Source organism: Cynoglossus semilaevis, chromosome 1, assembly GCF_000523025.1.
Source record: "Cynoglossus semilaevis isolate Cse_v1.0 chromosome 1, Cse_v1.0, whole genome shotgun sequence".
In the NCBI taxonomy this organism is placed as follows: domain Eukaryota; kingdom Metazoa; phylum Chordata; class Actinopteri; order Pleuronectiformes; family Cynoglossidae; genus Cynoglossus; species Cynoglossus semilaevis.
Window position 1 is genome coordinate 14307556 of NC_024307.1, and position 26735 is coordinate 14334290.

Here is a 26735-nt window from a genome sequence, read left to right on the forward strand (position 1 = left end):
CACTGTCAACGATGCCCAGTGATAACTGAAGGGTTCCATCACCCTCACTCTTATCCCCCCCCCTCCGGTTCATACCCCTTTTCCCGGGACACCAGTGCCACGGTCTGGAAGCAGGTGCGGTACTTGATCTCTCCCGGCACAGGCTGAGGACCTTGGATTCGACTCTTTGCCACATCAAAGGGAATGTTGACACAGGAGGAGATGGTCCCAGACACCAGGCCAATGGTGAACTTCCTCAGGAACTCCAGGGTCGGGTCCTGACACAGAGGAGGGGCAAAAATCAAGACACGGAGGAGGCTGGGGCAGAATAATGGAACTGCCCCATGTACAAGTACAGGTAAATGAATGATGTACGTATGTATACATGTGTATACTGTATGTGTATTTGTATACACATAGAGTAGACACATGATTTGGGTTCATTTGCATTTCAATAAACTTCGTTTGTTTTCTATGGGTTCATTTGCATTTCAATAAACTTCTTTTTTTTATAAATCTCCTCTTCTTTGGGTGAATTGACTTTTTCTTTCCGCCTTTTTTTTCTTGAAAAAGAAAGTGAGGAAAGCATTGACTTGTACATATGATTGCAAAGCCGGCATGAAAGCCCTGATCATTTAATGGTAGCGGGGGGCAGATTAGTGCTTCCTGACTGTAGTGCAGCGCTCTGATTGGCTGAGCAGAAGCACATGTTCTCCGGGGAGCCCAGAGAGAGGATTTATAAACAGCATTCATGCAGGCGGACCGGGGAGGCATATGGGGACAATTTGGGTAATTGGGCTGTGACTTGGCACAGGGGTATTACTGTACCAAAGAAGCCCAGACTCAGAGAGCTCTGACAGCTAATTGGCCAGGATATTTTTACAAATGACAGCAGCCTCTCTGGTCCAGGCCTTTCTCAAGCGGCCGGACACCCTGAGAGAAGAGGTAAATCAACAGCTAATCCAGCTGGTGGTTTTTTCAAGTGGGATGTGCGGAGGGGGGGGGTTGAGGGGGGGCTAAGGTGGCCACAGCTTAAGTACACCCATCAACCCACTTCCTAAGAGCCTTAAGCAAACATCTGACACTTTTCACCTGTGGAGGACGGCAGTGGGCTATCTGCACCATTCAAATATGAGGGACACGTAACTGGGGGGGGGGGCAGGGGGGGGGCTGAGCTGTTAGCCCGTTGCTCAGGTTGCTCTGGAGAAATGTCACCATCAGCTCAGCCTATCAGCCGGGGCAGAGACCACAATATTTATCCTCTGCTGCCCCAACAATGGCCGCCGTTAGCCTCTCACAAACAGGAACCTGCCATCGATGCCCGTAGCCGTGGATCCACTCCAACAGCGACAGCCACAATCTGAGGACGGAGCTATTTGAGTCATCCAGCCACATAATTATCATTCACAGAGGATGACCACCACTGGCTTCTCTCTGCATTGTGCGTCACTGGAAAGAATGCTGAAAACACAGCCGGGCCTGGACTCCCACTGTAACCTTCTCTTCAGAACTAGCACCGTTGTCTGCTTCCAATTAGTTCACTGGACTTAATCTAATGCTCCAGTTTGTACATGTGGAACTGGCGTATGGTAACGTTTCCATTAAACAAAATTAACTTTTGTTGGGGCCATCAGGCCCTGCCGGATGTGTAACCTGAGATGTTGAGGATGTTATGAGGGGCAAATGGACGAGGTATTAGTGCAGCTGATCTCACCAACTCCACTCTGATTTTTTACTTCCTCCTCGCCCCGGCAGTCGGGCTGACTAATCACACTGTCAAACACTTGCTGCTCCCCACAGCCAAAGTGGCTGGACGTGTGGGTATCATGTAGCTCCGTGTTAGGGAAATATATAATGTAGTCAATGTTACCCAGAATAAAGGAGACGTCTGGCCATGTCTGAAACACAGAGCTGCTGTTGAGGCTCAGCGTTCTTCCAGTGAAGCAGCACCTTCAACTGGACAGACCAGGGTTCGAACACACTGTTCATTTGTCAGGGGCAGCGTTAAATGGCAAATGCTGGAGTGAACCATATCTACTGTCCAAGCTTCTCATTGGTCACAGCTAAAACTGAAACTAAAACACAGAAAGCTAAAGAGAGAAATTAAAGTTAAGAGTACGACAGAGGGTGACTTTGAGGGTGATATTTACAGGGTTGGTGGGAATAGCATCCTTGACGTTGAAGTAGAAGCCAAAGTAGATCATGTTGAAAACACCATGGCGTCCAAGTGTCGACGTCAACCCTTTGTTCAGACCCTTCAGCCCAAAACCGTCTGACTTGATGATGCGTCTGGCTTGAGCGAATGAGGAAGGTTGCTGTGTTGCAGACAGAGGACAGTCACATTTGTTGGAGGAAAACACACCTCATCACAACACATCACGTGTCTCGTAAAGACAGTATTTGACTCCGACCAACCTCCTTGAAGGCATCTCTGTTGGCCTGCAGGCTGACTTTCACCACCTCGAATGGATTGACAACAACCGCCTCGGTCAAGCCTGCGCCAAGTCCTGCTGCAGACAGTGCCTGGTGTGAGGAGATGGACACGAGTTAAGAAAACAGGAAACAGACAGTAGACAGACACAACAAGTGGTTAAAAGAAAGACCGTCTGCCTCCGTGTCCACGCCGTGACGACACCGATCTTTATCCAAGTCTCATTTCTCAAACTCAACTCTCTCCTTAGTCTGAAAGTGACATCTATGTCACACACCCCCCCTCGTCTTTGGTGTCAGTTGACAAATGTCTTTAGACGCACATGACATCTGTGTTTGTTATGATTTGAGAAAAATGTCAGGTGACAGACGCCAGGGGAGAACAAAGATATAAGAATGTGAGAAAAGCAGCAACATAGTAAGAAAAAAGAAAAAGAAGATCAGAAACAACATGACCATTGGTTTTAGCAGGACCTGGAAATATACAGTAAGATGGAAACGATCACACTGAAGAAATTAAACACAAGAAATGACATTTAAATAACTCAAGTTGAAATAAAGTGGTTACAGTTTCCCTGTATTATACATTTAGTAAGTTTTCCTGCAGCTCAACACTGAATCCACTGTTGTGTCACACAAAAACAACATATATACAGTTATAAATATATATATATACACATATTTACATGTACATATATGTATACTTTTATTTACATGTATATTCTTTATGACAGTTTCAGACATGTCCTCTTCTTCAGTGTTGCCTTTTTTTTGACTAGATCAACTGACTACAAAAATAACCAATAGCTGCAGCTCTAACAACATATTGTGTACAGACTGATGATATGAATGTTATTACTGTTATTACCACTAACTCTACTACACTGCTTTGACATTTAACATCTAATGATCACATTAGTGGAACCCCCCCCCACATTCCTGACAAGTCATAAATGAGTGAATATGGCAACCGTGCCCGCACGTCTGGGATGCACTGTATGTCCATATGAAAGTTTGTGCATGTGTGTGTGTGTGTGTGTGTGTGTGTGCGCGCATGCTGAGAGTGAAGTGTAATGGGAACATGTCAAGAACGTGTCTCTAGCTCATTAGTCTTCCTGCCTCTTTATCCTGCTGTCAGAGCCCCAGGTCCCATCCTCTCAGACGGGCCTCGCAGTGTTTACACAGCCAGTCAGCCACATTTTAATTCCTTATTTGTGTTATTATGGTGTGTGTCCTCATTAATCAGAGTGAAAGCTTTCAGCTGTGCCATGAGGAGAGAGAGAGAGAGAGAGAGAGAGAGAGAGAGAAACACCGAGACCAACCGATAATTCACTGGCTCTAATGATCAGAAGTGATTACAGTAGTTGATACGCACGGGCCTCCGAGGGGAAATGGAGTCGGAGCTCCTTAAAGGAGGAGGTGGGAGACAGCGAGACGGAGGCGGAAGAGGAGAGAGCATGATGGATGCGACAGGTAAACATTTCTCGACCAATGGCTGACAAAACACGCTGAAGCCATGAGCCGGGACAGACCGGCTCTATAGCCAAGCTGCAGGTATGTCATCCATCACTGCTGACATCTGTCCGCCAACCTGAATAGTCGATGTGTGGTGACCGCACCTCAGCAACTTTGCAACACAAAGTGTTGAGCGTGAAACTCTGACTCAATAAAACAGAAACCGGAACAGTTGACAAGGATGAAGGCACGTGTTCATCTGTGGCCTGTGGTTCGACCAGTCCTCCTGAATTAACAACTGCCAAGAAAACAATTGAACTCTTCTCTTTGTAATTTTCCGTGTTTCCTTCAGTGGAACATTTTATCACAGTGTGTAAACAATGAAGTAACAAGGAAATTACCACAATGAGGTAAGTCCCTAGAAATGAAGGTCTTTGTTAAGACTTTTGATTTGATTTCTCAAATCATACATTTTGTGTGGCCAGATTTTCAAATCACAAAAATCAGTCGGGACTTTTTTCATGGCTAATTCACTGGATGTCACCACAGAATTTATCAGTATTGACAGTAAAAATCAATATTGGTTTTAACCTGATGCTAACCTGAGACAAACAGAAATCTTCGGTCCGTGCAGGGTTAAAATGACTGGTTTCTCACCACGTTTCTCTTCTGTTTCTGTTTTGTGAATGTGCAGATCTTTTCTGCCTGTTCGGTCTCAGTATTTAAAAAAAAAAAATTGTTCTTAAAACAAAAACTATCTTTCTATCTCTCTGTTCTCCCTGAACTGTCATCTCTGTTGACTGTGATTTATTGGTTTCCTAACAGAGGTCGTCAGTCAGAGCACATGTGTTGATCTATACTGTGAGAGTAACATCTGCAGGAATTGGCAAAGCAGAGAAGCTGATAAAATGCACGATGACTAAATATGATCCTACAAGATTAATAAAACATGAATTTATCATCCAGCGGCTTTTATATTTCCTCTCATCAATGCAGTGAGAGTCTGCATCGCAGCACGCAGATGTTGACTTAAAGGAATTCAATATTTAGGAGGCCAGTAAAATGTTTTGTGAGGCTGATCGTGGCCTCGGCCTCTGGACAGAAAACCACATGAGTTCATCCTGGACTCCAAGTGAAGACAATGGGCCAAATGAAAGAGGAGTTTCCCAAATAACACTTCGGCACAAAGGCAAGAAAGTTTGTGAGGTCACAGTGACCTTGACCTTCATTGGCTCCAGTTCTGTGTTTTAAAATGCAAGTGTAAGTTAAAGAGTGTTGTTCCAAATTTGAAATCCCCCGAGGCATTCTGAAATAAATGTGCTGGACAACCCAAAAAACACAATGCCTGTGGCCTCAGCCGTCACAGAGGAACACAAACACGCAGCGTCCGTCTGGCTCTGGGCTCCGTTTCCCCATACACTAAAACAAAACTGCCAATCATTTCACCACACCATCCAAACTTTAACTCACTGAATCTTCTAAAGTTGAGGAAGATAACCGTTCAAAATTTGTCCCCAAGACGTTGCAAGTTTTAAAAAGACAAATCAAAGCGTTAGGCTCGTCGGTTAATGGAGCATACAGTAACTTTGGTATGGAAGAAGCAAAAATAACCTCACCTACCCTAACCTAAAACATCTCAATGTTGGCCAAGAAATACTGGGCTGAATGTTAATGACTTAAAATTGGAGCCATGCTATTGCTAAACGTCAAGGCAATAGTCCACGGTAAATCAATTGGAAAAGTATTCTAAAAAAAATCTGGATATTTTGCTGTGTAATCGTATCACATTTGATACTTGTAGTTTCTGGCTACTTCCTAAATAACCAAAATATGCATTTTTCTGCACCAGCTTAGCTCCAAATGTACGTCGTCATCGACGGAGTTTGAAACATCACACATGAAACGACCCTAACTTTACTGAAGATCAACGACGTACAAATGAACACGTTGAGACAGGAATAGAAAATATTTGAAACTACTCTAGTAAAACAGCAGGTCGACGGACCATGAATAACTAACTACAGTATATGATGAACTCTAACACCTCCCTAACACCTGACAGAACTGTTGTTGCTATCAGGGCCCACTTGAAATTAATTCATTACAACAGTGCTAACGTGAGAGGGGAATTCAGCTGTCAAATTTATATTTATGACAACACAAATCCGCGCTGCTAAATCGAGCTGAATAATTTGAATAGATGAATAATAAATTCTCCACACGTACTGCTGCATTAACAGTATTTGAACAAAACGTGGCCGTGATTAATGAGCACCGGCAGCACAGGTTACATTTACATGATTTCATTTGACTGGTAAAGTTATTCTTGGCATTAATCCTTGTCTCCTCTGCCTGCTGCAGCACAGGACAAATGTTGATTTTGAACATTTTTACATGAGCGTGTAGACAAAAGTGTACTCAGGTGTATCTGTGTGTGAGACTCACCAGTCCAGGAGACAAAGGCGTCAAATTCAGCAACTTCTTGTACTGCTCAAACGTGAAAAACTGCGGGAAGAAGAGAGACTGGAGTCAACGAGCGTCAGGAGATCACAGTTCCACCAGCGTCCATACAAAGGCGCTGTTGAGTATTCGCTCTTGTACCGAGGGAGAACTTGTGTCTTCATTGAGGTAGCTAGTTTCTAATGGGGTACAGTATGTAAACGCTTTGGCACCTGTATCTGTGTCTCTGGAGTGTCTTCTACAACAAACTGGGCAAAATCTGGAGATGTGTCTCTAAACGAGCCAATCCCACTTCACCTGCTTCACGGAGTCACAACGGGGATGAATATAATAAGGTAGCTCCACACATGGTACTACTCCAAGTTCAGTATTACTCAAGTACACGACCGCCGGACAGCTATCATGTAAAACCCAAAAGCTAAACACGGCTGCTAATCATCACTTAATGAATACGAGCTATACTATGTAAACACTAGGGGCAGTAGAGGTGGATGGCCGTCTGTAAGAACACGGAGGAGGCAGAGAGCGAGGCTTTGGTTAGTCTCTCGTCTTCCTTCTTCTTGTGGCTCTCACTCTGGCTCAAACATAAACGGCTCTGCTGCAGCAGTCGTCTGCTCACGCACGCCAAAGAGAAACATCAAATCATATTTCTGCCCGATTCCCATGAAATCTGCTAACAAACTGGTGGCCATTCATTTTCTTACTGCTCAAATGTTGACGAGTTGGACGGAGCAGGCAGTGGTTCATTACCATTTAAAGGTAAAGGCACAGGAAGCAGGCCGTTAAACAGGTGTGTAACCAATCCAGCTGTCTCTAATCCTTCTCTTTCAAATGAAGTTGCGTAAAAATAGCATCACACGACCCCCGTTCAGGAACCAGGCTTAAAATGTAGAAAAACACAGGACTAAAGACACAAAGACACGCGAGTGGATGCTGTTACCCTAAATAAACCCAGGAGGAATCTAGCACACATGACATCAGCTCAGAAAAACACAATTAAAACCATTTCAATCTCAGAGTTAAGCTTCATGTGCCGTGCACTCTCAACAGGAGACAGTCGCTGCAGAGGCCAAAGGCCAGAAACCCAGCAGAGGTGTTTTTTAACCGAGCTTTTAATTTGCTTTAATTCCTCGCTCCAGACATTTCTCCCCATAATCCAGCTCTGTTCACCACCTATGTGATTACACAACCTTCTCAGTGTGAACACTTATTAGTTCACACGTCTCTGTCTCCAACATCTCATTAGCAGCAGCTTCGTACCAGGCACCGGGCCTCCTCTGAGCCCAAACCTGACTTAACCCCCGTCACCTTCAGTACATGCAGAAAATTCAACAGAGAAATGCCAACATACGATTGAGCTCAGGAGAAAGCCCTACTGCTTGTAGATCAATATTTGGTAATTGGACTAAACAAATAGGAGTGTCCGAGAAGGAGGTTTGGCAGAGGGCGTCGAGTGTTTAATCAGCATGTACACACCACGTTAGACCAACTGCTGTCCAACTGTTTTCACTAAGTTATAGAGTCGGGTCACAGGGCGTTGTGTCAATAAACGTCAAGCTCCGTTGAGTTGTCTGAAAAAAAAAAAACAAAGAAAACAAACAAACAAAAAAAGCCAACATTTGATCTCACCTTGACAGCTCTCTTTGGTGTTTCTGCCACGATCGGAGGTAGGATTCCCTTGTAGAAGCCAAAGATGCTGCAGAGTATAAAAAAGTAGGAGGGAAATTAAATGTGGATGTGATAATGTTGACAGGCTTCAGCCTCCAGATCATCTCCAACGTCGGTCTGACCTCATTTCTGATCCGAGACCATGTTCACGTCTAGCCCAGGTTGTCAGAGTTGGACTGAGTAAAACTCTTATTCTGTATGAAATATATTTAACAGAAATCTTTCTAAGCGGACAGAACTGACACTGATTGGTCAATTAGGCGTTTCCAAATGGTGTGTTTTGAGTTCCACACATTCGTAAAACCCAAGTATAGAGTTGCTCCAAGATTTGTAATGCACCAGCACCAGAGGTCCAACAGTACTTCAGAGGACTTTTTTTCATTTTAAAGAAACTGGATTTCAGTCCTTAGATTTTTGTCATTCAATCCTCCTTGAGACGTGAGAATTCTAACCCTCCAACCCTGGTCCATTCACCCATTCTCCCTGAGTCCTAGCATCAGTTTCATCTTTGACACCCCTGGACATACAGTCAGTAAAATGTATTTGTTTACCAAGCCCTGAAAATATATTGCTGCCGCTCACTGGCAGCGTAACTAGAAAGAAATATTTTCAACCACAGACCTCGGTAAACATCCCCTGCTGGAATCTGTGAAGGAAATGACTTGAGAGTTTACTTCAGCGTTTTATACTCATGTTGTTTAACGTCAGTCAAACGGTTAGTTTGACTTTCCTAAATCACACTTTTATGATTTAAAGGAAGCTAACAGACCGCATAAATAAAATGACTGGCTGAGTTATGGACAGAGAACGGAGCAAAAGTGTGACATTTATTTTCTTATGGAGAACACCTCATTTTAGTGAGTTTCTCCAAGTGTGTCGTCTTCAGACGGAAAATATTTTCAGTCAGGCATCGGCACATGTAATAAAGGAGGTCGCACAAAAACAGGCCACAGCCAGGGGCAAGTGGTACAATGTACACAGAACGTGTGAGACAGTACTGACAGCAGTATGGACATAGTATGCTTTCTGTTTTGCAAGTCAGCAAGAAGCATGTTTCGTATACAGTGAGAAGTGCACACGTGTGTCGTTCCCTCACTGTGAAGACAGGGGTAGAATTAGCTCAAAGGTTTACATTTCTATGGAAAAGGACAAACATGTCTTTAATTATTAGAGAGAGTTCTTAAGACTAATTGACATTGACATTTTTTTTTTTATCTCATTTTTTACATTTATTTGAATTTAATTTTAAATTAAACTTCAGTGATGGACAAGACAATCCACTTCACTAACTACTATCTTGAAAGGAACGAAGGTGAACTCCTTGTCATTGTGACACAACCAACTGTGACCTCTGCTTTTAACCCATCACCAATGTGAACAGTTTTGCTCAGAGCAGCTGGTGGATTCGAACCTGCCACCTTCCAGACCCAAGTCCGCTTCCTTACCCACTAAGCCACCACAATGACTTTTATCATAAAAAGTCACCATGACTCTCTTTTAACCACTGTTCTTGTTGAACTTGTGTACATTTTTGCAGATCTGTTTCCAGTCCACACTGATTGTATAAAGGTGAGACGGTGGACAATGTAGCGTGACAGACAGCATCCTGTGAAAAGCAGCACTTGATCTGTTGTGGCAACACTCCTTACAAGTCAACAGAGATGATCTGAGTTGATTGGGTCCAAGTGTAAATATTTTTGCTGCCGGCTGACATGGACGGGCCGTTGTCAGCTGCTCAGGATCCACAGCGGCCAGGACTCCAGCCAGAAACTGCAGCGAACTACAACTGATTCTCAAAAGTCTCCTCATCAAGTGTCAGTCAGAGCTTTGCCCAAACAGTAGCTGCTGACAGCTAGCTCTATCTAACAGCTGAGAAAATAATTTCGATGAACAGGTTCTGACAAGTCGGGTCTGACCTTTTTTACATTTGTTTTATTGCCACCTTCACTGTTACGACCCAGACCCCGACAAGAGGAAGAAGACAAACACAGTCACTGTTATTGTTGTTAATACGTACTGCAAATAGTAATACTTGACACCATGGAACATGCGGCCAAATATTCTGTTTTGGTAAATCATAAAAAAACTGCCACCCATGTCTTTACCAGTTAATCCCCTGTCAGTTTGAAGCTGGAACAAAAGCTGCAGCATTCACTGGCTGAGTGTGATGAACAAACTGTGGGTGACTGTCTTCGCACGGACACATTTGCATAGACACCTGCAATTTCACAGGTTTAGCTTCATCTTCCTCTTGACTGACGTCTAGACAACAAGCCAAACAATAAAAAAACCACGAACAAAAAGTCCACTCTGCTGAAATGAGAGTTGATGACATTGCAATGCCTTTATAGATTAATCCCAAAATAAATAATGTAACACGGGGGAAGAGAAACATGCCAGCATGAGCTTGTAAGCCTAGACCTGCTCTATCACAGTTTCAGTTAGCTTTTGTTTTCAGATCCTGATTTGTGTGTAAGAAAACACACTCCTGATGTGGGCTGTGGGTGGTTCAGTACATCTGACCCGTACCTGTGCCCAACAGTTGGGCACCAACACAAACACAAATATATCATTACAGCCCTAACACACCAGGCCTGTCAAAGAATTCATATCCTTAATGTGATGACCTAAAGTGGAGCGTCCATGATGGTAACTCATCACAATGATTCCTGATAAAATAAATATGACTTCATATGACAAACAGTTGTGTTTTGTTATTGCTGGTCCTGCATGTATACGTGGTGCGCGCTCTTCCATGTGTTTTAATGTGTGAAGACTAAAGTTAAAATGCTAATTTGCTCCTCGGAGTCTCTGTGTTTCCTCCCCTCCTGGACCCCATGGATGCTGTTTCTGGATCCAGGACCCCCTCCATAATCCTGCCTCTTCTGTACTAAAAAAAAAAAAAGATTTTTTTGCTACTGCCCGCCTGCCCGTCCTGGGTGAGGATCCCCTCCTCTGTCTGTCACCCTGAGGTTTCTTCCTTTTTTTTTTTAAACCCTATTAAGGGTTTTTTTTTCGGCAGTTGTTCCTCAGCCGATGTGAGTGTCAATAAGGGTAGGGGGCGCTCACCTCTGTTACCGCTTCTTTCTTTTTTCTTTGTTTCCCGCTCTCTTGCCATTTTAATGGTTTAAACCAGTGTAAAGCACATGGAGTTTGCCTGGTGTCTGAAATGTGCTCTATAAATAAAATTGAATCGAATTTAAAAAAATTAAATGTTATCACATTAAAATTATATTGTATATACATACAAATATTTAGTATTATATTTGATGTGTCTAATATTATGTATTTCAAATCGTCCATTGAACTTATAAATGGAGTGCAGCTTTTTTTATAGCTCAGCTAAATTCTATTAAAAACACTGCAGTTGGTACAAACCAAATGTCATTACTCCTTTAAAGCTCATTCAATCCTTTACATAATAAACTTCCTCTGTGTCACACACAGAACCAACACTGTAGTAAACACTGTGAGACTGAATGAAGGCCATTTAGATTTTATACAAAGGTTTACTGACGGTCTGTGATCTGTGACCGTCTGTTGTGGCAACAACACCTTCGTCATACGTTACGACTGAGGCAGAGGGTAAACACTGAGAAGGAAGAGGCTCCACAAGACCTGCCGCCGACTACAACTCATCGTCACGACACTCGTCATCAGTGAAAACTCTTACAATCAGACGCCTTTTTATCCAGACCTCGGGTGACACCGGTGATGTTCGGTGCCAGAAATGAATTACCCTGGTCTTTTGTCATTTCAATCAGGCGGAAGGCCCTTCCCTGTGTGCTCTATGTGTCCATGCAAATCTCAACCCTGGATTTCCCGGGTGTGGTCAGGCCTGGGACCACCAGGTGACGGAGGGGGAGTGAAATTTGTTACAGAGCAAATATGGCTTCCAGTGAGTGGCAGGCATTTGAATGCTAATTTGATTCCCAATGTAAGGTAAACAGCAAGTCCCTTTTTGGCTTTACTAAACAAATGGCCTCCTGGTCGTGGGAAGGGTGAGGTGTGTTGATGTGTGGCTACGATCTGTCCGTCATTTTCATAAACCTTTATCCATTCAGGGACAGGACAGGAAGAGAAGGGCATTCAGAGAAAGACACAGTGAGCCTCTCTGGCCAAACAAAGGTGATTGTCATCAGCAGACTCTCTGACTTCTACACCTTGTCATCAGAAATATGAGCAGCCCCAGGGAAATTCTCAACATGTAAACAACCCTGCATGCATCATCTGCAAACATTTGCACTTACCCATTGTCTACTGTAACCTTGTCACTTGGACGGACACTGAAGAAGGATCGGTGCACATGACTTAAGCACAAAGTCTTTTTTTTTTTTACCTCACTTTAATACTGAACGATGTATTCATAAATGGTCAGCTGCTCTTATTTTATTCGTCCTAACGCCTGTTCAAACCTCACAGACGGGTAAAGGAGACCACCTGAAGGACATAAAACATGGAGGGAGCTGCGTCACTCTAAGGTGCTGCCCAGCCTGGAGGCAAAGGTCTGGTTGCATTTCAGATTTTAAAAACTATGATGGCAGTGAGGAGATGAGCAAAAGCAAAGCCACATGGGAAAGAAAGAAGTTTTCTCACAAACAAAGACTAATTCACTGATGTATGGGAGGAGTGCAGGGCTAATGACTTGTGAGTTTTGGCTGGTGTGACCATTGGTGAGAGGGAGCAGAGAAGTGGAGCAGTTTACAAATGTTTAGCATCAGCAGTGAAAATGATGATGTTGGTAAATTTGAATGAAAAGGTCAAATTTAGGCACACACCCAATCTGACTAACATCTGAGAAACTTTTCTCAGCTTCTACGTGTCCTGATTAGTTTGCTAACAGCCAAACCTCAGAAGCAGGCAAATCCAAATGGTCACAGACGGATGAGTTACGTTAAAGGGGTCTGATTTTTATAAAAATAAAACATGTTAAGAGCTGTCTGTGTGGATGTAAGACTCTGCAGCTTTACCTCCGGTTTTGACCTAGCTCCATTAATTTTTTTTTCTCTAAATCTGAAAAAATTGAAAGCAACTTGCTCTCAGTTCCTAGAAGCGATTCTTAAATTATGGAAATATAACATTTCAGATAGACTGTAACAGGCCTATATGGATATTTTCAAAAAAAAAGTCAAATCCCTTTTGCTGTGTCTTCTGATGATGCAAACGATGGCCGTCAACATGAAAACATGTGTATAATCTGTGGGACGTGTTTTACATTTGTCTTCAATAGTGACATACGTAGACATTTGTGCAGGGTTAACATGGGTGGTCCCAACTGGAGACAACCCTGTTCCATTAGTTACAATCATAATCATCCCTTTTTTACACTTCCTGTCCAGTGTCCCTTTTCTCCAGCGATTCCCAACCTCTGTGCCGTGGCCCACTAATGTGCCGTAAATGATCCAATTCCACCATTGGGCTGAAAACTATGATTTATTGATTGTCTATTCCTCATGATATATATGTGCCGTGGGAAATGCTGCTTAACTCAGTACTAACATTTTTTTTCCCAATTCAAATACCAACAAGATTTTCACTCCTGTTTTTTTTTGTTTTTGTTTTTTTTTTGTTTGTTTTTTTATCCAGATTTTTATAACTCTATATTGAATGTTTTTTATCCAGATTTTTCTAACTCTATATTGAAGCGTTGACAGATTATTGTCTTTTCTCTTTTCAGACAGTAAAACCGAAACAATAACTATTTATTGTTTCTGAGTTTAAAAAGGGAGGGTCGCACATGTGGACGTTTCATCGTCTTTCTTCGGTTGAGTCAGTGAGGAGGAACTAAGAGCTCAGGTTTCCTCCCTCAACGTCTCTGACGGAGTGAGGCCTGGTTTTAGCTCAGGCTTGTATATTTTTAATAATAATTCTTCAACAGTGCAGCCCAGCACTATTTGTATAGATTAGAACTAAGTGGTTTAGCCTGCAGCTAGGACTGAACATGCTACTAGGAAATAATCACAGCCCCAAGAAAAATATACGCTTGGTGATAATTGGTTGACATGAAGTGGATCTTCTGTCACTGGGGACATGAATGCCACGGCTGTGCTGCTGCAGCGCAGTCCAACAGCAGTCACAGTTGATGCTGTGTAATTTGGCCACCTTACAACTGTGTCAAGTTTGAGAAGGATTCCCAAAGGACACACCCGCATGCAGACACACGGGTGTTCGGTTTCACACCGCGAGTGTGTGTATGTGTGTGTGAGGCACGGCTTCTGTTGTACTGTACCCGTGGCCGTTGAACTATTGCCAACGGAGGATTTCCAACAGTCCCAGGTTGGCCTCTCACCCCGTGCTTGCTCACGCCTCGCGGCAGATCAACTTTATATCCGCCGTAAAGCTGTCGACTCGCCGTAAACAGAGCGAGTGGCAACCACTTTCTCCTAGGCCTGCACCGTCTCACAGACCTGTCACTGTGCAGGCCTCACAGGAGGGAGTGTGGAAGGGCGACCATCTTTACTTGTGGTTTTCAGTCAATTATATTTACTGTACTCCTGCCATTGTGGGAGTTACAAAGTGTTGGTGGACACTGTCGTTTCTGAGGTGTTAAAACCCAACGGGCTGATAAATGGCACCGCCAAAGTTTTAGCAACACACAGGAAAAAAGAAATGATTCCCTGTGAAAGTGCCCATGCCTCGACCGAGATCTGCATCACAAGACCGTGAAAACGGGAAGAAGATCAATAACTGGTTAGGAAAGTTTAACGCCCGAGCTGGGACGAATGTGGTTTTCATTTTATTTATCTGTCTGTAACTTTAATTACTTATTCCACAACAATGCATTTGACCATTGACACTTTGTACCTGAATCTAAATCTATTATTCCTTCTGTCTGTTGCTCTACTGAGGGAACATTAACTGACACAGATAGACTTTCATTCAGTGTCTGTCCCAATTTCAGTTTTTTGTAGAACAATGCATTTGACCATTGACACTTTGCACCTGAATCTAAATCTATTATTCCTTGTGTATTTTTGAACTATCTGTTGTTACCACAACAATGGAACTACAGAAAAGTCTGTGTGGACAGATTAAGAGACATACCATATTTTCTGGACTATAAGTCACACTTTTTTTCAACCTTCGTCTGGGTTTCCGACTTATACTTAGGTGCGACTTATATATTTAAATATATATGATTTCACATGTTTGTTATTTTCACACTGACAGCCGTGATAGGGCACTCCAGGCTTGTGTACCAGTATCTGCTGCTCCTGTAAGCTGCACTTTTCTGGCTGGTGTTACTTATACTCTGGAGCGACTTATAGTCCAGAAAATACAATATATATATTTTTAAATATTCTTTGTCTGTTGCTACACTGTGCATTAAAGTTTAGATAGTTGAATTCACATATGAATAGCAGTAATTTACCCAAGGTGCATCAGAGTCTGATCTGATTCAATAGTGTACGACAGACCTTTAAAATATTAGATGGCAAAAGGTTTAATGGATTACTTAACGCTTTAAAATATTAGATGGCAAAAGGTTTGATGGATTACTTACCCCTCGTTACGGAAGATGGTTCGAAAGCAGTCACCAAGGCTCTTGTAGCTGTTGGGGTCCCCTGTTCCCCTCTGGATTTGGAATCTGCAGTAAAAATAATGTATTAAAATCTTTCATGAGAAAACATTTTACATAAGCCAGAAACTACCGAAAATGTATCAATGTAGAAGTTCATTTATCTTTTAATTTCCCTCCTGCCATTAGCTCTGCTAACATGAGCTGCTGCTGCTAACAGCCCCTAAAGCACAACAGACAACCCAAACATTTATTTAAGCCAACCAAAGTCATTAGGCAGCAAACTCCCCAGGACTGAGACTTCTGTAGCAGAATTCAGCTGCTAAAATACCAACAGTGCTGGAGTTACATCTAATTTTAACACGATGAAACTGTACTCATGAGCTGTGTGTAAATCTTTTACATAGGGCGCCATGAGAAATGGTGCTTGTTAGTGAGAGGTCCCCACATTAGTGCCCTAATAAGAGATACAATTACACGAATACCCAACAAAAAAGTCCCACAAAATGACCTGGTTAGATTTCACAGTCATAGATGTGAGTTTCATTTAAGTGACCAATAAAAAAAAACATGAAAAGACGAACCGTACGACACGAACTGTACAACTTCAAGAATTTACGAATACTTTCACCACGAAGGGAAATGTGAAAGTGAAAGGGAGACAAAAGTGAGAGCAAAGGAAGTAATGTGACAAGAGAAAGATTCCCTTCTTATATGGCTTCAACTGCCAGGTCAGGAGGTCAAGCAGTAAGTCGTCAAAGCGGGTGCCTGATGGGGCCATAAAGAGACCCTGGGCTCCAGTGGAAGGTGAGTTTAGTGGGGTGAGCAGCCTTTCCTAACAGATTAACATCCTAGAGGGCTGTCCTCAAACCCTTCTTGGTGGATTCCCAAGTAGCTTGTAACACGTTCCTGAGAACCAGTTAAAACAGCACAATAAATAGATGTCTGACACCATATTAAAGAGGAGAAGAGAAGCTGGGCTACAGGGACGGCAGAATGAAGGGACACAGAAACAGAGGTGACCTGGAAGATTTAAGACTACTTGGACTTGTAAACAAACTAAATTTAGGCGTAATCAAAGCCATATGATACTGAAGTCAAGGACGGGGAGAGACCAGGTCCTCGGTCACCACTAGCCTCCTTTGCTATGCCTGACCTGGACCTGGCCTGGCCCTGAAAGTGTGAGGTTGCCAAGACTGTGCTCCAGTTCCAAACCCCCCGACTCCATATTTGACCTTGGGGTCACCTCATTTCCTCATGGCCCTCATCTACCCTTCCATAAAAGCCAGGGACCAGACAGCATGGCCAAGGAAGCAGGAGATAATGGGAAAGACGAGAACAACGTCGGCACCAGGGGAACCGACAGGGCCCTGTCTGGGAGGCTACAAATACTGCTTTTAGCCCACGTTCAATAGAAGCCCTTGATATATAATTTTAAATTTAACAAGCAGATACACAAGTTAGCTGTAGAAAAACAAACTTAGCCTATGCCATCATCCATACAGATCAAGGTAATTCACTTGGGGTTCTTGGGTTTTGTGTTTTCAAGGTGAAGTTGAGGGCAGATTTAGGTTCAAATAATCCTGAAGACCTTGTCCACCTGACCCCAACTGCCTATTAAAGTCCAAACTCTAGGCCTCCACACAGAAGTCAGGCAAAGGTGAATGGTGGAGAACATGGATTGATCATCATTCTTTGCATTTTAATAGACAGGAGCTCAGTGTTTGATGGTGTAGCAGGACTGTGGCCCAGACCAACAAGGCAGGTCGTCACCTCAGGAGACGGGATCTTGAGGTAAGGTTCAATAATGATGTGTGTTAAAAGTGCTGATGTGAAGAGGCAAGAAGGGCTGGTAGACTGATCAAACGGCATATTGATGGATGGTCTTCTTTTTGAAGTGGCTAGGTCAACTTTTTAGGAGCTCTTAAAAATATGCTGAATTTAATGAAAATGATTGTCGGCAGTGGAGTGAGGGCCTCGCAATGACTTGCTCGGTTTAAAACGTAGGGTCTAATATGGACTCATAAAAATCATAATTATAGAGGTTCAGACAGCTTGACATATAAATGTGACACCCTACAGAGATGGATTATTTTTATCCAAAACGTTCGGTTCTCCTTTGCTATTTGTTACATAGCCATATTAAAAATGTGCACAACTTTCCAACCTCGGTGCATTTAGTTTGGCTCGTAACGCGAGTGTGTTTGAATAAATTGCTACAGTTAGTCTTGATTTACTCCCGTCTTCCTTATTTGGAAATCTACGTATTTTAACATTAAAGATACAAAGACAAAACTAAAATTGAGGCGGTAGTAGAAATTGAAAAAAGGAGTAGGAATCCAGAAGGCAACAGAAACGGGGAAGAAAAATCGTATTTTACAGCTCAACAGTTAATTTTAATGAGCGGCATAATAAAGGTGGTAAAAGTCCATTGCATTGGTACATGAGGTTAAGAGCACGTTTCCAACCTAAACTTTTCAATACAGCAAACGCAGCCAAGCGATACTTTCTCCATCCAACTCTGCTTCAGGGTAAAGGAATGCAACCAGAAAACGACTGACTGCTTGTTTTGACCACTTAGTGTTGTTGACAACCGCCGACTGACCTACAACTGTGCAGTTGGTGTAACATGAATGTTGTCTAACATGTTTGAAATACTGGGGGTCAAAACACTGAGTATAAGCCAACGCTTGTTTCAAGTTTGAATTAACACTTACACAACGCTTGTTTCAAGTTTGAATTAACAATTACAATTATTAACTCGGGTAAAAGACGATGCTACACACAGAGAGGAACACAGCAGATTATCAAACCTGGTCCTGAGCGAGACCAGGTGTTGATTATCTTAAAACAGATGAACTTAAAACAGACTATTTCATGTCCAGACGTCACCTGAGATGAGAAGCTCTGTGTGGGGACTAACCAGGCAGGTCCAGGCCCAGACGTGTTCAGATGTTTGCAGCACTACATATTGCTGGGTGACTGATAGATCACTGTAGAAGTTAGAGTGGACTGAAGCACATTTACAAAGCCACTAATGCATAATTGGAGCAGATACATAGAAGGAAAACATGAGCCGTCTTTACCGATGTTTCCAGAAAGTGGTTGCAGAGCAGAGAGGATTTCTTGGGTGTTTAAAGTGGAGTGTGTAAACGTCTGCCAAGTTCTGTTGACTGAAATTATGATGTTCATTTAGACTTGAGTTTAATTATAAAACAGCTAAAAAAACTTTTTTTTTCTCTACAGAATCCTGAAGAATAGAGGACTTTGAAAGAGTAACTACTTGATGGAGCCACTATTTCAACATGGGAGACGATGGCAGGTCAGGATTATCCACTCAGAGTGGTCCAGGCTGGCAACAGGAAGACGTGCTTTGATGTTAGGAAACGCTGCAGGATTGTTGAGACTCCCGTAACAGCAGGCAACCACTGACTCTAACACACCACAGACTGCACGTTCCCAATGGAAACCTGAGAATTACTAATACATTAAACCGTTATTTCTGGGACTCATCTAAAGAAACACACACACACACATATATATATATATATGTACATCAACAAAAGGGGTAAAAAAAACAACAACATCAATTTGGTTTTAATCTGTTAAAATCCCATCTTATCATCTCAGGAAAGTTTCTCACCAGGAAACAAAAGCATGACAGTCACAAGACGTGTCTTCATAGGTGCAGCAGTGTGGACCGGGATAAAAAAACATTGAGATTTTAATTATAAAAATAAAGTCGTGTGGACGTAGCCTGAACTGCAACTTCTAAGAAGTGCATTTTACATGTGGGATAAATATGTTGAAGTTTGTTTGTTTGTTTGTTGTTCAGAGCGTGCTGTAGCACCACAGAGAGTTTAGTGCAGGGACCACGCTGAGCCTTTAACTGTCTGTTCAACCCTTTTAGTGTAGGTGACCACAACTGCAGCAACAAAGCACTGCACCGAAGTTTGCTAGGCAGCCTCGCACGCTCAAAGGTTTTAATGAGCAGAAAGTTGTGACAGAGGAATCTGCCAGAGCAACCCGGCAACAACCGGTACTGGACCCACTCTGCCGTGTGAGTGTTGGTTTAGCGCTGTTTGAATAAGGTAGATGTGAGTAATGGGATGATGGGGTTTGGATGAAAGATGTGCAGACAAACTGTACACGTGTGACGCTGGAGAGGGAGACGGAAAAGGTAGGAGTGGTGGGGGTGGAGGCAGCACTGTGGTTGTAGCACAGTCAGGGTCGAGTGAAATCAAAGCATACAATGCCTCGACTCTGTAATTAGTGCAGTGGAATGTGTAGCCCTTCACTAATAACGATTACAGGTGCTCAAATACGACACCCTGTACACACAGACGGGCACATCTGCTCTTTAAGTGCACCTCTATCTATGGCCGAGACTTTATAATCCAGTGGTGACTGCTATTAAAGTCACCAACATCTGTGAGTAACTGCAGCAACATCTGTCGCTACATTAAAAGTAATGGTCAGTGCCTTTAAAGTTTATTTTTCTGGCATTTTGCTTTTGTTAGATGTCAGTAAAGGGTGAAAAGAAATGAATGTCGCCGTTTCATGGTAAGCACCGTACACCGCTGCGATCACCATGACGTCCCATATTTTAGATTCTGAATTTCACATGCCATAAATTAAATGACCAAAACTTCATGTGGCGCTGCGTGGGGTACAGAGTTCTGTGGTACCTACCTGAACATAGGTGTTGCACTGAGAGGATTTGTACTGAGGAAAGTATGAGGATATTCAAGTTCAGATTGAATACTATAAATGATAAAACTGAATTTTGTTCAGTCCTGGGTAAAGAAGCAGAGTTTTTTTTTTTTGATGAAAAATAGAAACATGTTGAAGGAAATGTCTCCAGTTCTAATTTATCATGGTTCCTGATCTTAAATAAATGTTGCGGTTAATCAGGAGGTTGTAGCTCACATTTCAGCAAATGTTTACAAAATACTAAATTCTCCTCGTCCCAAAGAGCAAATTTACAGTCCTGACGTAATTTTGGACATTTGATATGATGACCACTCACGGCAACATAGAGCCATCATTTGTCTTTTTGTCTTATGGTTAGTATATCTTTCCCAGGATCATGAGCATGTACACTCACAGTGTCTGGACTTAAACCCACAACCTTCTGGGAAAGACACACACGTTTCTCGAACTATTACATCAGCTCCAGGCAACTGTTTTTTTTTTCCACGTTGACTCCAGTCAGAGGCCTTAATTTCAAATACAGGATTTGATAAAACCAGTCAATTTCTTGGTTGTGTCATCAACATCAATCTGCTGCGGTGACCGCTGTAAAAGGGCGGGGCCTAATGTGATCAGTCAATATATAAAGTATATTGACTGGAAGAGTGGCGCGGCAACAAACGCTTGGAGCTTCTAACATGACGCGGCTGTAGTTGTAACAGTTTAACTCTGAGAGCAGCATCCAAACAGCATCGACTTTATTAGGAAGTCACGGCCCTGAAGTAAAGCAGAGAAGTTTGCGAACACTGGCAGAAACACGACACAGGCGTGTCAGGGTTTTTATTTCCACGTCTGTAACGTTTGTGACTGTGCCGTAACGGTGATAAGAGGAAACACACAAAGCCTTTATACTCAACTCTTTTTGAAGTATTCCATGGAACAACATTACAGAAGGAGATTTCAAACAGGCTTCTTAACATAATCATGTACTGTAGCCACACACACACCGTGATCCAGGCCAACCTCCTGATCTGCATGTGTTGGAGTTTACTCTGTGAGTAAAGTCTTGGCCTGCAGACCTACAGCGCCGGGGGATCAAGAACCAGGCTGACAACCGCTGACCTGCCTGCTCCTTTACAAGGAAAGATCAGCTCTCAGGCTGCTACTGCTTTGTGGCCTGCTGTTTCAGGGTTGTGTCAGGGATTCCACAATAAGTGCAATGGGGTTCACCAAGCAGCTGGGGGGCAAATGGAGGCAGAGTGAGGGTTGAAGCCTGTGGGCCATCCTCTCAAAGACAGGACGTCATCAGTCAAAGCTCTCAAAAAACCATTTCCAGCCCCCTAAGTGGGACAAACTTTCATGCGTGCTGTGACCAAATGGAGGCAGTGTTGCCATGGATACAGTTGAAAGCCAGAGGCAAGCCCAGGTTTTTCTAATAAGACTTGAAAAGGCTAGTGGAAGATTCTGTGGTTTTTCAGCGACTCTGACAGGCATGTCATACAACTCAATTTTTAGAATTGCTTAATTCCTTACAAATCTTCTGAAACACATGTACGACGGGGAATTAGAACGAAACATTACACAACCACCCTAAAGAATGCAATTCTGAAATGATAGTGGAATTTGAAACAATGCATTCGACATGATGTTGATGACGTCGTTATATGGTTTGTATTATCAAAAGCTGGGGGTGAAATTAAACTACAAGCGAAATAAAATGGTTGCTGACAAAAGTGAAACCACATAAAACGGAACGGAAAACCGTTAATGCTCAGTGGGTCCAATTAAACAGCTGGTTAATGACTGGTTATCGGAAAGAGTAAAAAACATCGGGCCAGGATACAATTCTTAAAGGGAGAGTAAGAACGACAAATAAACAAAGAGAACGCAGTAAACGTGGTTGTTGACAGAACAGGGTCTCGTAGTGTATATTCTTACTGCGGCCAAAAACTGCAAAAGCCGTAGGAAGCTCACACTGACAACATACACCAAGAAAGGTGAGATCCTCGGCGGAAGTAGTTGTGCAGTAGGAGGCTTTGTTTTTTTTTTTGTTTTGTTTTTTTTGTATCCAAAAAAAGCCCAAACCTTTGTTTTTTGCATGTGTGTAAGGGCGGAGCTCCATGTAACAGGATCTCAACATGAAGGGAAAAGTGGGTTCAGCGCAAACCTCTAATGAGAGGGAGAACCTGATCAGAGTCAGATGGGGAGCCCCGAGCGAGCTGCCCCCTGCAGAAAGTGCCGCCTGACACCCTTTGTTACCTCCAAGTGAGCTGAGACCAGCCCATGAACCATGTAACTAGGTGGTTTCCAGGTTAATGAAAAGCTGTAACTCTGGTCTCACTGTCTTTCTGCAAAAATGACGACTTCCCTCGCGCCCTGCACCACACCCTCCATCGTCACCCCCACATTCCTGACACATGGAGTAAAAGTGGGGGTGGAGGGGGGGTCTACAGGGTGGGAGTCTGCAGTAATTAACTGTTTACTTTGTGTGAAGTACGCTACATTTACATTATGGACACGTCGTTATTAAGAACAATTCAACAACGCGTGCAAAGATTAGAATTAGAATTGTATAGTTTGTGTTAAAAAAGAAAGAGTGAGCAAATAAAAATCTCATAACCCTTAAAACGATGCTTTTGACAATATGTTTACTAACATTCACACTGGAGACTTGTTGTGATGCATTTGGAACAAACAGCATGTCTTCATACAAAAAGATGGTCCAAACGTCATTGTTTTTAGCAGTGGACCTAAACCATGTGGATAAACTGCATGTTTGGGCACAGATCTGACAGTTTAGCCAAATAATGGACATTTCATACACAGCTCAAACAAATATTGTTGTCAAATTCAGAAACTCATTCAAACACCTACAAAGACACAGAGGCTGCAACTTCATCCAGTCTGTAAAAACGACTCCAGTTTTACACATTACTGCTCCTTCACAACGATGAAAGAGGTTGTAAGTCAGGGTGTTGGAAGGTGGGCTCTGCAGGAGACCCTCAGATGTAAGATAGATGGACTTGTTAGCAAAGGTGAGTAACAGGGGTCATGGCACAACTGGTCAGTGAGCACACCATGGGGAGCAGAAGTGAAACAACAAAGGCCAAAATACACACTGTGAATCACATGAGAAGCCTCTCACCTTGAGGTGGTGTAGGTGGAGCCACGTCCAGAGTCACCAGGTCAGATACACCGGGTCAGACAACACACAACGGAGCTGCTGAGATGAGTTTTTTTTTTAAATTCTCCCACCAAATAACAAGAACACATTTACGGGCATCTTCATCAGTTGGTGCAGAGGAGACTGCTGTAGTAAAAAAGCTAAAACCTGCCAAACAGTTTTTGGACTGACCACAGGTATGAGTGGAGGGACTACAACCATAAACCAGAGACGGAACAATCCTCATCAGAAGGGTGAGTAACTATCAGCTGTCACGCATCAACACATTTAGAAGGTAACAGAGTAAGAGAGGAGAGGGAGAGAGAGGTTGATTCTGTGTTGGTGGAAAAAAAAAGATTCACTCCATTTGCTGTTCCACTTGAGCCAGTGGACATTAAAGCAGGAGCTGCTGCCTAATAAGAGCCATGCCGGTGGAAGAGGGAGGGAGAGAGAGAGAGAGAGAGACTGAGCCTCAGTGGAAGTGTGTCTGAATGACTCTAAGGCATACGTGTCAAACTCAAGGCTCGGGGGCCAAATCCGGCCCGCCAAGCCATTTTGTGTGGCCCGCGAGAGTTTCTTTGAATGAAGTAAAACCTGAGAAATAAAAGTTTTTTTATTACAACTTTCTTTAATTAAAGAAAGTAAATGGATATGACTGGACTTTCTTTGAATGAAGTAAATTAGTCAAAATTAAGCACATTTTTTAACTATGTCCCACTGCAGCGTGGTACCAAATGACCAATGGACCGGTACTGGTCTGCGGACCGGGTGTTGGGGAGCCCTAATCTATACAGAACTGTATTGCTGATGTGGCCCCCGGTGAAAATGAGTTCGACACCCCTGCTCTAAGGCGTCTGCTATAAGATGCTAGCTGCCCTTAGTGTCCATATGAGTTGGTGTGTCCGCTACATACAGAGTAGCTGTGGATTCAAGGTCCAAGACTGTGAAGTAAAATATGCTTAGGTTGATAAAGTGTTAAAACGTCACCTGTCCATGGTTGTGTTCGTTGGTCAGAGACCATTAAATCGACATCTTGTTTCTCCTTTCGCTTTAATTAAAGTACTATTTTGCAGTACAGGTTTGACTCTGATGTGTTACCCATAAAAGGCCTTATTCTCTCTCCATTATTGAACACCAATATTCAATCATTGTTACGTTGATCGTTCGAACCCGAACTGCAGCGTGTGGCAATACACAAAAACCAGTTTAATAAACCTGTCTTAATGTATAACACTTCTCACATTTTTTTAAGGGAGGCCATTACAAAGAAAACACTCCTCGATGCACTTTTCACCCTGACCCTGTGTGACAACGGACAGACAGGGCTGAAGACTTACCTGTAATAAAACCCCATCGCCTCTCCACGTGACCATAAATCACATCCTGTGCCTCCAAAGTATCAAATATCCCCACATACAACCCTGCTCTCCCTCAGCTTTTATCCCCAAATGTCCTTCCCTCTGCTCTGGTGGTGGTAATGCCTTTAAAGTGCCACCATCTCACTTTTTTAAGAGGCACACAGGTCAATTTATTCACCAAGGAACTGCTGCCATAAATGACAGAAGAAGCAGTACAATTTACTGACAAGTAGTGGATGGGGCAGAGGGGCTGGGAGCAGAGTCAGAGGTCTCGGCTGGGCCTGTGAAGGACTATAAAGCTTTAGTAGTAGCCCACGACCTGTTTATGGCCGACTGAGACACTGTGGTGTGAGGCTCTTGATCACTGCTCGACTCAACCCTGCTGCTGCACTGGCAAAAGGACGAGCTGGTTCATGGAAAAAGAAAAAAAAGAGCGAGCGGTGCAGTAAACGCACGTATGGCATCGTACATGTATCCAGATCTGTGTCAGGAAGTGCAGGCTGAGCCAATGAAAGGAGCATGTCTGGTCTGCCTTTTTTCTTGGATTGCGTAATAAGGTTAAAAATGATTTGAAAACGTAAAACATCCAACATTAACATTGTGCGTGGAATGAATGGGTAAATGAAGCATTTAATTTTCCACAAAACGTCTCAGGCTTTTGGCTTTGATGGGCACACTGGTGTGTGGAAAATGGAGGAGAGCCAGAGCTATGGGAAAAAACAAAAAAACAACAACCTGGTATGTGCTGAACTTCACTCTGCAGACCCACATATATCCACCAAGAGGATTTGGAGCAGATGTGGACTAAAATGGCCTCCTCACCAGCTCATACCTACGGATACACCGCACAAACTGTGCTGTGTGTCTGTGGGTGCAGCGTGTGTCTTACCTCGTCTTTACCACATCGAGGGGGTGCATCAGGCAGATCTCAACCAGACCTAGGAAGAGACAAGACAGCCAAGATGAGTAACTTCAAGAACACAAAGATGTTTTTAAAAAAACATTGTTGCTATATACACTATATATATATATATATATATCTATATATATATATATATACATACATATATATACATATACATACATATATACATATATATATACACACATATACATACATACATATATACATATATATATACACACATATACATACATACATATATACATACATACATATATACATACATATATACATATATATATACACACATATACATACATACATATATACATATATACACACATATATACATACATATATACACACATATATACATACATATATATACATACATATATATACATATACATACATATATACATATATACACATATATACATATATACACATATATATACATACATATATATATACATATATATACATATACATACATATATACATATATACACATATATACATATATACACATATATACATATATACACATACATATATATACACATATATATACATACATATATACATATACATACATATATACATATATACACACATATATACACACATATATACACACATATATACACACATATATACACACATATATACATACATATATACATACATACATATATACATATATATATACACACATATACATACATACATATATACATATATATACATACATATATACATATATATACGTACATATATTTATAAAAATCATGAACCCTTTTTTTAAAGAAAAGTTGAATTTCCACAGTATTTGTGAAGAAGAGGTGACACCACCTGGTCAGTACAATGAGATACAGACTCCTTATGTAATAAACCCTGTTCCCTGCAGTAGCTGGAATATACCTGTGATTTCCAAAGTGGGGGGCGGGTCCACTCGAGGGGGCACAGAGCTGTTCTTTAATTGTATTGTACTGTAATTAGAATATCAGTGTGTATGAATTACAGATTCTTTCATTAAGTTTAGAGTATTTTTAAAGCAACAGTTGCGACTGTGTTGTCATGGGGGAGGGGAGGACAATAATCCAG

General features: G+C 42.4%; 1 protein-coding gene across 1 annotated transcript in view; it reads right to left on the reverse strand.

Annotated features, from left to right (window-relative positions):
• Positions 1-50: 50 nt before the first annotated feature.
• The window catches only part of slc25a21 (solute carrier family 25 member 21), an 82102-nt gene continuing 55417 nt past the window's right edge, over positions 51-26735 (reverse strand). The window contains exons 3-9 of the mRNA XM_008312640.3: positions 25614-25662; positions 15497-15580; positions 7954-8020; positions 6310-6369; positions 2395-2502; positions 2130-2294; positions 51-257 (exon numbers count right to left, since the gene is read on the reverse strand). Of these exons, the coding sequence (XP_008310862.1) occupies positions 51-257; positions 2130-2294; positions 2395-2502; positions 6310-6369; positions 7954-8020; positions 15497-15580; positions 25614-25662 (740 nt within the window). The remainder of the gene's footprint in view (positions 258-2129; positions 2295-2394; positions 2503-6309; positions 6370-7953; positions 8021-15496; positions 15581-25613; positions 25663-26735) is intronic.